Here is a 15,411-nt window from a genome sequence, read left to right as displayed (position 1 = left end):
AGGAAAGCTGCTTGTCTCTAACCACAGATGCATGACCTGCCTAGTGGAGCTCCCCTGGGGAGCCAGCCGTGTGATTAAGCCACTGTTTGATTCTGCTGGGCTGCAGTCAGACGTGCTGTTCTGCTGGCAGCAAATTTAGGTTAAGAAGTTTTGCTGCCTTCTTAGCTATTCATCACTGCCTCTTTGATGGAAGAACTGTACCTTCATATCCACTGACATAACTGCAAGTGCCTGCTTCTCAAGCTGTTTTGTTCAAGAGTACCTGGGTTTAAAAAAAAAGAAAGCAAGACTATTGAAAATGTTTGAATTAACTGGGCTTACTTGACCAATCAGATTAATGGTGTATGTAGGAGAGCTGAAGAAGTGAAAAGCTGAGCAGAGTGGTGGGGGTGAATGATGGGGAATTGTCTGGGAATAGTACCCTCTTTCCTCAGCTGTGTTTGGGCTGTGATAACATCAGTTCTTTCATTTCATGTTGGGATGTTTTTTCTGTCTTTCAAAGACGGAGATGATTGCTTTTGGGCAACGATTTTTTTTTTTCCCTTTCTGCCTGACCTTGTTGACAGGAAGTACAAAACACTCCTGGAAGGTTGTTGTCACATTGCCGTGGTTCTGGCAATAGTGTTTCTGTCTGTTGATTCCATGAAACTCACCTCATGCAGCTTCTGACTCTTGTCATCTCAGTTCTTTGAAGCAAGTTGTTAGCTCTGATACTGGTTTTTGCAAGTGATGTCAACAGATCTGTGTGCAATTGCTTGTTTTCCCCAAATAGAATGGATATAATCCAGTCACACAAACCGCTCCCCCCAAACCTAGTAATTCTGGGTTCTTGTGAGCTTTCTGGTTACTGTCCTGTGGAAGGGAGGGATGTAGGAAGCATCTGTATGCCTAGAAGGTGCCATTATGGCCCAGATCTTGGGAAGGACGGAGTTTACATTCTGGATTCCCTTTGGAATTGAGGCCATGTACAGGAATGATAATCTGCTGGGATTTAGGGTGTTCAGCTAGGTTTTCTAGTTACTTTGTTGGGCTGGAAAATACCCACAGGTGTAGCTCTAAATATGACTGATGGGGAGTTGCAGCTTCATTATACCAATGTCATCACTGAATCTAACTCTGTTTTCCAGCAATCCATGTTACAACTAGAAGACAGCAACCAGCTGCACATGTCACCATTGTAGGGACTTTACAAATGGCTTCTCAAATGCTTTGGTTCCCAAAGTTCCCAGTAGATGCCAAGTCTTCTCTGCGAGGGCTAGGAACAGATTCTCTAGTGATACTCAGCTCGCATCTCTAGCTTCACAGGCTCCCCTGTCTGGAGGATGGTTCACATTTCATGGCCAGCCAAATGCATCAGCAGAGTAGAAATGTTGCTGGTGTTTGGCAGCACAGAAGGAGCTTGTGTGAAAGAGGCTTTGTCGTCTTCTTTGTCTCCTTCCTCTTTTGAAGAAACTTGTCTGCAAAAACAGTTAGTTTGAGAATCACAGTATTGCTTCCAGGAACACCATTGCCAAAGAAAGCCCAGTTTTGAATGTAATCCAGAAGCCGCAAGGTGATAAGAGGCTGTCTCAGCAGCAGAGTACACTTCCCCGTGTCAGAGTGCAGGGTGCAGCCCTCTCTTTGCTTGGCAACCTTCTGGTCTCTCTCACTTCACATTCAGGAAACATTTTTAAACCTCTTCAGTTCATAGGCACTTTTAGTGAGATTGCCACAAGTCCCAGGGAAGATTTTACTTTGTTTTGGTTTTGATACCCTTTTCATCCTATTAGTAAATGCTTCTAGGATGCTGAGACATGGGATGCTTCAGCTTGGAAAGTGGTAGCCTCTGTCCTCCTGATGGCTCGCTGGGCTGGAATTCAGCTTAGGGCTCAGTGACTCCCCATTTGACTCTGTATGATCTGGACAGGGCTGAAAACCAAGCCATGAAGGGCCAGTGTGGTATGTAGGGGCAGGCATCAGCAGACTCTTTGATACCGCCTAGTGAGTGTATTTCTGCCTGGCAAGCTTAGTAAGATAAAAGGGTGCCCTGTCATGAATCTGAGGATGGTGTTTCACCTACTGTACTCAGCTTGGAGATCATGCCTCCCACATCAGCTGTGATCATGGATTGAAACCATGAACGCTTAGCTATGAGTTAAGCAGCTTGTCACCAGAGCACTGTGTCAGCCCTCTGAAAAGCCGAGTGACCTACTTTCTTGCCTTTTTTATTCAAATTGCTGGACCAAGCCTTGTAAGCAGATAATATGTGCTTGATGAGTGTTGAATTCCATTAGCTGCTCTATAATAACTGAGTTAGAGGTCATATATCTTGTAAATTTCTAACTTGACACCATTTGTGTTATAGCATTACCAGTAAATATTTCTAATTAAAATTCCTTTAACAGTGTGTGAAATCTGCTTTCACTCTCTGAACTGCTGTCTTAACCGTCACATCAAAAAAAATTGGACCCACCGTCTGTTTTGTTGTATCCTATGAATGAGCTTAATCTCCTGCTGTACAATGTGAATGATAAAGATGCCAAACATTTCGTTTGGGAAAATATGGGAATTATTTTAAGCATATAAATAAATACAGTCTACATTCATCTCTCTTATTCTCCTGGGGTACAGTACCATGTGCCACATAAAAAATATGAGACATCCTGCAAAATCACTACTGCAGAAGTTTTGGTGTCTGCGCAGTGTTCCTCCCTAAGGAAGCACACCCATCAGTTCTCTGATAAAAGTGTAATCATCATGCCTCTCTTAACAGCAGCCTTTTCATTACAGGAAAGACAGACAAACCCAGGACATGGTTTCCTCTTCAGATTTCAGAAGGGAATAATTCAGGGGGAGTTTTAAATAAGTCTTGTTAATTTAAAGGAAACATTAATCTTTGCCACAGCTGAGACATGCCCCCCCCCCTTTTTTTTTTTAATAAATCAGTTACATTCCTGCAATATAAAGTTTTAAAAAAAAAACAAGAAGTTTTTCTGACATTGCTTAAACTGCATGAAAGGGTTACATGTTGCTTATCTCTTTCCTCTGTTTTCAGACTGAGCTGCTTGACCTCTCCACGGTAGATGTAATCTTGATCTCAAACTATCACTGCATGATGGCATTGCCCTATATCACAGAGTACACAGGATTCACTGGAACAGTGTATGCCACTGAGCCCACTGTTCAAATTGGCAGGTAAAAAGCCCCTTAATATTCTCTACTCCTCCTTCATCAATGCTAAGGAAAAGGTGTAAAGGACAATATGGGTAGAGGAGTGGTGTCTAATGTTCCGAAGAGGCTCTTAGGCAGTAGCTGAACGCCAGCCAAGTCCTTAGTGCTGCAAATGTGTTAACTCAATGTTTCCCAACCTCTGGAACCATCTGTCTTCAACATTTACAGCAGGTGCTTTGTGTTGAGTCCAGGCAGTAGATGTGGGATAGTAGATCTTGAGTGGACTGAGACACCTAAAGCAGCAATTACCATATAGCCAACTTCAAACCTTCAAAAACCATGAATCAAAGATCTCTTCTGCTCCTCTCTGCTTCCCTTAAACAAAAGAGGAATCACCAATCTTTTCAACAATAACGGACTTTAAGATTATTGCCTTGTAGTTTTTCAGCATTTGAAATTCATATAATTGTGCTTTCCTCCACACTGTGGAAGGGAATTTAAGCTGGCTTCATCTCAAATGACAGTTGAAATATGTAAGCTCTGAACTCCAAAGAGAAGCCCTAAGAAAAACAGCAGAAACAGCAGAGACTGAAGTAGAAAATGTAAGACCTGACAATGCAGTCAGAAACTTAATACTTGGTCATCAAATTTGGCAGTCTTTTCTTACAAAGTTGTCTGTTGATTGGATAGGTCAATACCAAAGGCTGCGGGTTTGGCCCTCAGTGAAGTCTAACTGGACTTGTGCTGTGTGCATCTCTTATGCAGAACAGCTGCCATGTTCAATAATTAGAAACCAGATTAGGCCATGGTATCTGAACTACTCTGTAAGCACTTTCAGGCAGGAATCTTTGTCTATTAAAGGTCCTGTGCAAACTTTCCATGCCGGAGTAATTCTCCCTTTGTGTAAAAACAAACAGAAACTGAAGGCCCTTGTAGGAGAAAGGAATTGTATAAATATGAACTAGTAGACCTCTGGAGTATTGCTGGCCCATAGCAGAAGATGACAAGCATAGTCTTGTTGGAGAATATACTGGTGTGCTTCTCCCCACCCCAAGTAATTTCAGATGTCATTCTTCTGCAGTTAAATCTGTCACTTCCTACCTTCAAGGGAAAGCATGCGTACAATTACAGATGTTGTTTAGTTTTGGGCAGTGAAATCTGCAGTGGCATTTTTTAATGCCTGACATATTTTTCTGTCTCAAATGCTGCATTGTGCATTTGTAGGTGAGGAGAGTTCATTCTGACAATGTGCTTGGCTTCTCTAAGTGATAAACAGGTATAAGCTAATGAGTTTTCTTCATATATTTTGTCTCATTCCATATGACAAGAAGTCAGTAATGAAGAAATCGTCTTGCGCAGCAGGAGAAAGATTTCGGAGTTCCTCTTGTCCTGCCACATTCCAGATAACCCATAACCCAGTGGGCCAGATCCTCTGCTGTCTCAACCAGGCAGACAGAATTGGACTAACTTGAGCTTGACATACTCAGTGGGGAAACAGGCAGTATTGGTGAGGGGTAATTGCTGCGATGCCTCTGCGGGAAGAAGCTCTCTTTCAAGCTTCCTAATAGTGTTACAATTTGTGTGATATTTTGGAAACATTTGGGACAAAGTTCTCTCCTATGTGAAAGGCTGCAATACCAATTTAGTTATGATGTCTTTTCAGACTTCTCATGGAAGAACTGGTGAATTCTATTGAACGTGTGCCAAAGGCTCAGTCTGCCTCCATGTGGAAGAACAAGGAGGTACAGAGGTAAGGAACAAGCCACTCTGAAAGGGTGACTGTCCTAAAACACTAACCAAAGTTTAGAATTTACTGTAATGAGGGGTCAGCTGCCACCATTTGAGATTTGCTACTATCATTAAGCAGAAAAAAAAAGCCTAAGAGGTTTACAGCTATGACTCCTTCGGTCAGTTCTTTCTTTAATTGTTTGCACATTTTGGTCTTCCAAACAACCTCACAAGTTTGGTTCTTGGAGGAAGACTCGGTAGCACAAGTCTCCCCTGATCTGCCCTCACGTAGTTTAGCTCCATAATGGTAGATAAAACCAGCATATTTTTGTATTAACATCATAAAAAGTTGTTGAAACTAATAAGCTTTTTAAACTTCATTGTATTGTATTGGAATAATTTTAATTGAAAATGATATTTACATTCATGTTTGCTGAAATGCTAAGGAAGTCAAGACACAACTGTTGGAGGTCACTGGTGGCCAACCACAGAGTAGTGCTACCTTTCTTCCCAGGGCTGCAGCCTCTTTTACACTTGAACAGCAGAGGTGGGGTTTTTTGCTTTTCAAAGCTTAGAAGCAAATTGAAATCTGAATAAAAAAGGTTAGTTGGAAACTCCTTGTCTGTTTTTCCATCTATACATAAAAACAAGGTGCTCAAAATTGAGGTCTTCTACATCTAAAATTTTGAAAGCCTGCATAATCTAAAAATTATTCATACAGTTTACTAATTGCAGATAATGCTTTCCTTGGAAATAAAAACAACGTTAGGTGCACAACATGTTCTATGGAGGAGACAGTTTCATTTTTAGCACATTTTAAAGATAGGGCCGGTTGATTAGAAAGGTTGTTTTAAAAGCTGCTTTGTGCATTTTTAATTGATCTCCCATTTCCTACTCCTAATTCTTAACGTGGCTTGATTTAAAAGTTTACTAAAAATGAATTGTTTCGTACATTATAAAAGTAGTCTTGATATTTTCCAACATCACAAAGCAAAGAAATTAGAAATCCAAATTAACAAATGTTTAGCTGTATACTGTACTTCCCTGCTGAGCTTAGGAGCAGTCTTATCTCAGCACTATAACTCTCACTCTTCTGAAGAAGGCAAGTAAAACACAGATGTAAAATAAGACAATAAAGTCGATCAGGATTTTGTGCTGGTTGGGGTATGCTCTGATCAGTATAGTTGAGGTTTTTTGATTTTTTGGAGTCTGCTTGCCTGACCAGAACCATTCCTAAAGCTCACAGTGATGTGAAGAAAGAGGACTGGAGCCATTATTCTCGTCACACTACTGCATGTGTTTTGTATGCATAGTTTAAAGGAGGATCATATATCTTGGAGCTCGTTTAATGTCACTTTCCTGGTGGTCGTATTTTAGAAAAAGTGCTGTCTAGCACTTTGCGTGCTGTTGACTATTCCAGAGGCGAACACAGAGAGGTAGTCTTTGTTCTGATTCAACTGCTGTAGAAGGCTGGAGTCTTTTTGTTGGAGCGATATTTAAAATACATTTTTCTGTCTCGTATTGCTTGGGAAGTACCCTAACAACATTGATAGTTCCTCTTTGGTACTGTCAAGTAATGGGGTACCAGTGGAGGTAGAAGGGCCTACTGCCTGGGGATTGACGGCCTCCTGTCCCGCTTACAGGACCTCTGTAGAGCACAGAGTACTGCCACAATATGGTATGTTGTTGGGAACCTCAATCGGATGGCAGGACCCCAGCTTTCATAAAATGCACACCTTGCCCAAATATGAGATAGGGGCATAGCAAAGAAATGCTATGCTAGTGGGGATAGCCAGACGTAGCCTAGCCCTCCAGCTGTTTAGTAACGTAAGTCTGTGTATCATAAACTGCCTTGAGGCTGGTATGAACTAGTGTTGTCTATGAGCTGAAACAGGGGGACTGTGCCCAACCTGTGCTCTGAGTTTCCCCCTTCAGCTCCCTATGCTTCTGTAAAATGGAGCTCCTATCCACCATAGAGGGTGTACAGGGACTTAATTAATATTTGCAAAGTGGTTTGAAATTCCTGGTGACAAGTGTCATGCAAGTGTGAGTGGAACTGATTATTATAGCATGTGAGCAAACATTTACTGATCCACACATTAACACCTGGCTAATAGCACATGCAGGGTTGGACTGACAGCCATTATTTAAGAAAATGTAATCCCTGGTGAATTATTTTTTTTAATACTTGGCTGTTGCTAGACAGAATACTTAGTATTTCTGAGTCTAACTTTAATTTTTCAGGCTGATCAATCACTGTTACTGCTTTACAGTTCAGCTAGTTCTACTCTAAATAGTTAGTATAAAACACAAAGTATTATCATCTTCATTAGATAAAGCATTGAAGCATTTTAAATGCAAATACTGTATAAAATATAATAAGTTCATTATAGTGGCTTACATTTTTCCATTATCAGATCCAGTCTGAACTAATTGCTTAGCAAGTTTTATTACCATTGGTTTTTATTTTAAATGAGCAGTCTCATGGAAGCTCTATAGATGGTCAGCCAGGATATCTTTCACACTGATTAGGATTCAGAGGGCTAAAGAGGAAGTTTGCCTTATGAAAGACACTTTGTCAACTACCTGTTTGATGGTTTCTTATATCTTTCTGTAAAGTGTCTGAAACAGGCTGTTTCCTGAGACAGAGCAGTGGACAAGAGAGGCCAGCCTTCTGATCTAGTTTGGTACTGCCATCCTCCTCTTCCTTCAAACAAGAACATGTTATGTCATATATTAAATTATATCCTTCGCATTGAACAGGAGGGACTGTCTCTGTGCAGATGTCCAGTTAAGAACACAAGCTTCTGAGTTTCTTAAGCATAAATTTGTACACTAACCACTGGACCATGCTGCTTCGCGATACTTTCTGGTTTGTGGCTGTAGGTTGGCTCTCCCAGCATCTGCCCGCATTCATCTCATTATTATGAGGTGATCCATAATAGGATGTTAGTAGATTCACTCAGGACTTTAAAATATCCTCTAGTAACTTTCTGTACAAATTTTAAAAGTGGGGGTGACAGGTTGAATGCCAGCAGGGACACATCTGAGGAACCAGCAGTCCTCATTGTCTCTGTGTGCCACTCAGCAAAGAATGAAACCACTGGAGACTGGTGCCACTGGTCTCTGTTAGGGATCAGAGTATATTTACAGGGTAGCCACAGAGTCAAGGCTAATAGAAACTTACTTCAGTCAGCAAGGACAATTCCCCACTTTTCTTCATTACCTGGAGATACATTCTCCTCTTCCCAGAAGAGAAGCTCCTGAAAGCATCTAACACTAAATGCTTCTTATGGTAGGTTAAAGGCTTTTACAGGCACTTTGCTTCAGTGCAGTGGTGGACAACTATCCACATTGTTTGGCCTTTTGTTGCTTATGACTTCCCAAAAAAGACCTTGAATGTTTTGTTTGTTTCCTTAAGCACAGTATGCTTTCAGCCAGCATGTGCTGGAATTACAGTTATCACACTAGACCTGTACAGCGGTCTTGGCAATAGCTGGCCTTAATCCTTTCTTCAGTATCTTAAATTATGGAGGAGTTCACTGACCTAGTAGATATAACAATAAATTAAATTCCTTTAAACAAATTGATCAAAGAAACTTGACCAATTTCCATAAATCTTTGGAAATTGGTTTGAATTAGCCTTTGATTTAGCATTGGTTTAATATACAAAAAAAATCCTATTCTTCTTGCACATTTGGCAGCTGTGCTGCTTCCTGCCTCAGTTCATGTTGCTAAGGAAGATTTATTTCCCAGAAGTTAGCCATCTCTCTTGCAGCCTGTGACATTACAGTTCACTTCTTCCCTTGACAACGCTGTCCAGCTAACTTGCAATGTCTGTGAAGAGCAGAATGGATGGATTTTACTTTAGTGTAAAACATCTTAAATACTTCCGTGTAGGGGATTTCAAAGAGCTCTGCAGTGTCAGCTGATGTATCCTTGCCAGCCCACTCGGAAGGGAAGTGGGGTATCTGAGTTGAAGGCAAGGAAGCTGAGATGCAGGGGCACATGCTCTTGTAAGAGACTGGTGACAAAAATGAGAGCAGAGCCAGCCTTTGTTCATGGTCTGGTACCTGTATTTTAATCACAAGATTGTGGCTTGCTTTTGTTTTCAGGTTCTTAGGATATGCAAAATAGACACTGATCCAAGATCCCAGTCATCTCTACCAATTCTAGTGGTGCATTTCATGTTGATATGTCAGATCAGCCAGCATCTTTCATCAGTGCTGGAAATAACATAAGAGTTGCTGTAACACCTTCATCACAGCTACTTCTTTGATGAAAGGGCTGAATAGGAACAACAACAAAGAGAGCTGAAGGAGAGCAGTCTTTGGGGTGAGGCAAAACGGAGAGTGTGGTTCTGTTCCTCAACAGGCAGAAAGTCTTGCTCCTCACTTTGAAGCACCAGGCATATTTAAAATATAAAAAGAAAAAAGAGAAAAATTTAAGATCCGGAGAATATTATTGGGAGTAAAAGCTGGTGGTCCATCAGGAAGTTCTGAAAAGCCCGCATCCCGTTGATCTTTGCAGATTGCTGCCCGCCCCTCTGAAGGACGCGGTGGAGGTGTCTATGTGGAGGAAGTGCTATACCATGCCAGAAGTGAACGCTGCACTCAGTAAGATCCAGCTGGTCGGGTATTCTCAGAAAATTGTGAGTACCTGTGAAGCTGTCCTCAGGTCAAAGTAACAACTTGTTGTTTCCCAGCTTTTCTCTGGAAATGCCCTTCCTTTTCTGATTTCCCTCTAGGTCCTGTGTAAGATCTAGTTACCCTAGCCTAGGAAAACAAGATGAGATTATATTGAATGTCCCTCAGCCTGCCTCTCAGGAAGGGTTCTTGTTTGGTGAAATCAGGGAGTATCCATTTGTTTCTCCTTTTCCTTGGGGAGGCCAATTTTAAGGCAGCATACCTTCAAATTTGGAGTTGATGGCTGGCCCACTGAGAGCTGGGAGGATGTACCAAATGAATGTATCCTCTCTGTCTGTGAGCCGCATCCCCTTCTGAGTTACCATATCTCACTTCTGGGAATCTTCTGAGTGCTTTAGCCTCCACTTTCTTTTATACTGCAAATTAGGGATTGTAAACAAAACCTAATGGTTCGACCTGAACTTCCAAAACTCCTTTCCCAGGGTTCCCAGCTAACATTTGTTGTCTATAAAGCCATTGACTATAATCCATTGTAGGTGCTAGAATGAACTGAACCAACAATTCTGCAGATACACTGTTCCCTTATGGCCTGTAGGCAGTATGTGGGCCATGATACCTGCTATTGTTGCTGAGGGCCGTAAGAAATAAAAAGGTGGGTTAAAGTAAGTTGTGTACCCAAAGCTTTTTATTTGCTCCTTTTTCTTAAGCAATGGGCCACTGAAGTTTGGAGACTGCCGTTTATGTGTAAGACAGTTTGAAACAGTAACCAGTGCTGCTGTGTACTAAATTTGGTGGATTTGGGTTTTTGTGGTGCTGTACTATAGCTGGTGAAAAAAGACCCTGAGCCACCACTAACATGGTTGCTGACATAAGTAACACCTGGAGCTTTGTCTAGCAACTGGATGGGTTGAAGGCATTTGGACTCCTCAATATTCGTGGGTGGTTACTGTTAATTTTCAACTATCCTCACGGTGTGGATGTATCTTGCCTAATTTTAGATCTGTGCATCTGAGCCAATCGTTCTTTTATAGTTACTGGGAAAAGAGACATATTTTATCTCTTCCCAAAGCTAACTTTTAAAATAATTGGACCCTAATTTGCCAGTAAACCCAAAACTGGGTGACAGCATCAAGAATGGCTTGTTGTCCATTTTACATGTCTGCATATCAGCAGAATCTAGAGCCTTGGTTTATACACTCTGAGGGATGGAGGCCCTGCCTTGTTTTGCAAGGCATCCAAATATGTATTGAGATACTAGAAAAATCATTAGTATTGCATGAATCAGATGCTTGTTCCATTATTCAGTAACCAGAAGGTAGATCACATTAGTGAGGTATATATGGAGGCTTATTTTCCTTTCTCAAAACAAGTATAACACATTACTGTATACAGATAAAGCAATACACTTTCTAATGACACCTGGAAAGCAGACCACATCAGGTTGCTTATGCTTGGAGCTGAAACTGCAATTTGGATTGGGTTTGCACAGTGTTGTTTCTAAATCACCAGTAGATAGCATTTAAAAAGAAATAAAGTTAGAAAGTGAGTTTGAAGTTAAGTTTATGTTTTCCACAGCAAAAAGTGTAACCCAAACAGAGTTTTATATCAGCATGGAACTACTTGTCCTTCCTTCTCTCCTGCTGGCCAATACCAATAAAATTTGACTAAGGGAGTATAGAGTCTTCAAAGATGTAAAGCTCCTACAAGCTTCTTCAATACAGCGAAGGCAGGCAGAGGATCAAGACCCCAGCTGATTCCTCTGTTTAGAGTTACGGCTCCATGTGAACTCAGCTAGATGCCATAGAATTCACATGGAAGAGAGACTTTATGAAGGTCCTACCTCAGGAAAAGCTTTTCTCAGAGTATGTGTCCTGTTAGACATGGGTAAATAAAAACAGCAGACATAAAGCTTGGGAAACTAGCTTCATAAAGGCTTTGAGTAGCAGAACTACTTTTAAAATTGACATCACTGATGATAAAATGACCTGTTTGACTTCTCTTGGGGGTTCACTCAAGTTAATGTCTCTTGCTGTGTGTTTCAGGAGCTGTTTGGTGCTGTGCAGGTCACCCCTCTCAGCTCGGGCTATGCTCTTGGAAGTTCCAATTGGATTATCCAGTCACACTATGAAAAGGTTTCCTATGTTTCAGGATCTTCCCTACTTACAACACACCCTCAGGTACAGCCTCTGACTTTTGTTAGTCTTCTACAGGGTGAAGTGTCTTTGCTCCAAAAAAAGGGAGGGGCTTATTCCAGCTGGGATCAGGTGTAGTATAGAAGCTGTACTAAGGTACCTCTGTTAGCAATTGTCTAGACTTAACAGGTGTTGAGAAGACATACTACCCTGATACGTGTACAGGTATCAATAGTTACTAGGGAAAGACAACTAAAATTCTTTGTTATCTATGATTTGATGTTAACTTACTCACCAGCTGGGAAATTCTCCTTCACCTTAAATAGGAAATTTTCGACAGAGTTAAACAATAGAGCATTAGTGACTTTTTTTAAAATCCATATTTCACTGAAGAGTCTTTACAGGCAGTTCACAGCCTGCTTCTATATCACTTCTGAAACATCCTTCCTTGGGAGAAATGATAGCTAACTGGCTGCCAACTTTTCCACCCTGCTCTGCTAAGGGCAAAGTCTTTATAGTGCTGTAGATGTAATTTCCAGTAAATTAATTCTCTCTAGATCCATAAATTCTTAGTGCGAAGAATGGCTTGAAGTTTGCAGTACTGTATGCTTCAGAAGTTGTCAAAATAGTTAAAAGCAATATTAGCAGGAGGTATTTAAAAATAATTTAGAAAATGTGTCAGGTTCATGATCAGTAAGTAATTTCCCCCAAGGTGAGTATCTTCTAAAGAGCTTTGCTTCTGAGCATCCTTCATTTAAAAGCTTGATCTCAGGAGCTGAACAACTGCAATAGATAAACCATCCTTAATAGTATGGCTGTACTTAGGTACATGCAATGTATCAGAGTCTCTAAATCCCTTTTTCTCATCAGCCTCATACTGGCCTGCATAGTGCTCTTTCGTCACCTTCTAGTGAAAGAGCAGCAGCAGTGTTTGACAATATATGAGTGGAATATTTCTGTGAGGAGAAACTTTGCACTATAAGAAGTAGTTCGGTGACTGAGAGTGTTTTCTCTTAATTTACATGAAATAGTGATTCAGTTTATCAGGTTAGACTGGCCATGCTTCATCATTTTCCAAAGGTGAACATTTCTCTGGAAACTTCTGGTAAAGTCTGTGGTTTTAAGGAAACTACCTCCCTGTGGCAGGGAATGGTGTGTGAATGAACTGCCGGTAAGAGTACAGCCCATGGGCAGCAGATGTGCACTCACTGCAACCTGCAGCAGAAGTGGTGGCAGTTAGACAGGACAGTTTCAGCTTTAATGAGTGCAGGAAACTGTACTGCAAGCCTACCTGAATCCCTAGGGACCTACGCTGTTTGCTAACAAGATATGAAACCTGGACTATTCACTCTGCTGACAGTGTTGCTTGTCCCACATGCTCTCCAAGACCCTCATTTTTTAGCATAAGGTCCATTGCACTTTGCATTATTTTATACTAACACATAGTTTGAAGGAATAGCTTGCCAGATAGTTGAAATTGCATTCATTTTGCCTTTTCCTTGTTATTTACCACATCACAAATGTTCCCAGATATCATTTGCATTTCAGATACCATCATCATCTTATATTTCCTTCCAAGTGGTTGTTGAAGACAATGGATAGTTCTTGTTCTAGTTTAAATCCCTGTGAACACCAGTACAAGCTCCTACAATATGGTCATTTTGTAATGCCTAGTGCTTTTTGTGAGCTGCCAACCAGCTCTTCATCTATTTGATGTTTGACAGACATTATGTAATGATAACAATATCTTGAGTGGCACAGAGTCAAAAATTGTGTTCAACAAATCAGCATGTTTTCATCAGGGATGAAAAGTTGTTTGTCTGACCTGTTTTTCCATAGAATCATGGTAAGCAGTCATAATGAAATTCCTATCTTTTAACAGTCTATGGAAACAGTCACTGCATTTTGTTTTAAAAATTATATCCAGTTAATCAGCATATATTTATGTAAATACATATCCAGAGCTTTTTGAATTATAGTAAAACCTTAGCACTTTTGCAGTCTTCTGGAACTCCCTCCATAGTTATTAAAAACGGGCATCAGTTGACCAAGCTCTCATCAGCCGTTTGTTTGTTTAGGGTGATAAGACACAGATTATTTGGGCATACAAATGGAAGAAGGCTTCTTCCTCTTACATCTTGTCTAATATAAACAGTAATAGCCTGGAAAGCATTTCCTTCTCTCAAGGTGCAAACAGGATAAAGTTCATCTTGCTTAACTGAAACTGGGCCCCCACCCAGGCCTTCCCTCCTTCTCCCTTTTGCCAGCACTGGGATTTAAGTGCTGACATAGTGGAGATGGCAGCACGGGTGGGAATTATCAGTCATGGGAAGGATCGCTTCTTTGGTATAAATTACACCTTAAAGTTTTCTTGAAATTTTAAGTTGCATCTAGGTTACATCTATAATCAGCAGAGAGTTATGGTACATCTGTAGTAATTCCATCTCTATTAACAACAGATAGAAAGTGAAGCAGTTAGCTTAGCTTAGACATGGCCCAGGATGTGCAGATTAGCTGAAACTGGGTGCAGTGAATGCTGGTTGTTGGGTTGATCTTGGATGCAGCAGCAGGAATATCTTGTGAAATCCGCAGTGGGTCTGTAGGAAGTGCAAGTGAAGGGTTCAGCAAGACTGTATTCATAGCTGCTGAAAATAACTGAAGAGCTTTAAAGAGTTTGTTTGAGAGTTCAGTCTGGCACCATTAATTGTTCCCTTTACTTCTGTCTTCTGGCAGATGGTTTCTGTTGAAAATTTTGCTTCACCCTCTACTGAGGCTAGAATTGACACTGTTGCCACTGAAGTGGAGAACAGGAGTTGACAGCATAGGTTCAGACATGTCACTAAAAGCCTTTTAAGACATATTCTTTACATTAACCCACAAAAATCAATGCAAGCCCTCTCAGTGCAATAGCAGCTGAAATTATGCGTATCTAATACAGCATAATCATTACGTACATTATCACAGGCAGATTCAATATTATTTTTTATTGCATTATTGGCATTTCATTTTCACAGACATGCTATGTAGAGTCAAAGATTGCAATAAATCTCACGTAACAGGTCTGGTCCTGCAAGGCAGTGCACAGTGTAAACTTCTGTCAAAGTTGATGTGAAATTCCCCTGCATGTTTGACAGAGCAAGGTCTTTTTCAAATAAGGAATGGCACTGAGGGACTGTGAGCAAGGGAATTAGCTACACAGTGATCATCTAAGTTCAGTAGAGGAAATCACTTCATCAGTCTCTTCTGGTAGAAGTCTTTCTGTTTGATGAGACTAGAGAGAGTCTATTAAGAATAAATAACCATAAAATACCATGCAGCTGGCTACAGTTGCCTACCTTTGCTTGAATAGTAGCTGTGGGAAGTGCATCCCAGCCCAGAGTGAGACTTAAAGTTAACTTTTCACCATAGCTGTCGTGCATCTGCAGAGAGAGAAGTAGATTTTGCCTTTGCAAGATTGAATTATGCTAAATTTTGAGTATCAAGAATATATATTTAGTATCAGGTCACACTTAAGTATAATTCTGAACATCTACTCTGTTTGCTAATGGAGAGAAGTGGGTATGCATTTTCATTCTGCTTTAATAAAGTGCCGGTATAAAACATGTCAAATGATTGACCTCAGTGAAAAAAGTGTGAGCCTTTATGCACAGTAGACGCAAAAGCAACGTTTGCTCTAACATTAGACTGCCTGCCAGTCACCAAGTTGCCACACTGTTTCCTTGGACCATTTAATCGTCAGTCCCTCTGCTGAATCT

The 15,411-nt window shown here is 40.8% G+C and overlaps 1 protein-coding gene across 2 annotated transcripts in view; it reads left to right on the top strand.

The window, feature by feature from the left end:
- The window catches only part of INTS9 (integrator complex subunit 9), a 70,892-nt gene that overhangs the window by 11,995 nt on the left and 43,486 nt on the right, over positions 1 to 15,411 (top strand). For both annotated transcript variants that reach the window (XM_069805514.1, XM_069805515.1), the window contains exons 5-8: positions 3,035 to 3,174; positions 4,814 to 4,900; positions 9,409 to 9,529; positions 11,567 to 11,701. In XM_069805514.1, the coding sequence (XP_069661615.1) occupies positions 3,035 to 3,174; positions 4,814 to 4,900; positions 9,409 to 9,529; positions 11,567 to 11,701 (483 nt within the window). The remainder of the gene's footprint in view (positions 1 to 3,034; positions 3,175 to 4,813; positions 4,901 to 9,408; positions 9,530 to 11,566; positions 11,702 to 15,411) is intronic.

Source organism: Haliaeetus albicilla, chromosome 18 (assembly GCF_947461875.1).
Source record: "Haliaeetus albicilla chromosome 18, bHalAlb1.1, whole genome shotgun sequence".
Lineage (NCBI taxonomy): Eukaryota > Metazoa > Chordata > Aves > Accipitriformes > Accipitridae > Haliaeetus > Haliaeetus albicilla.
The sequence above is the reverse complement of the archived record's forward strand: the minus strand, read 5'-3'. Positions and strand labels throughout refer to the sequence as shown.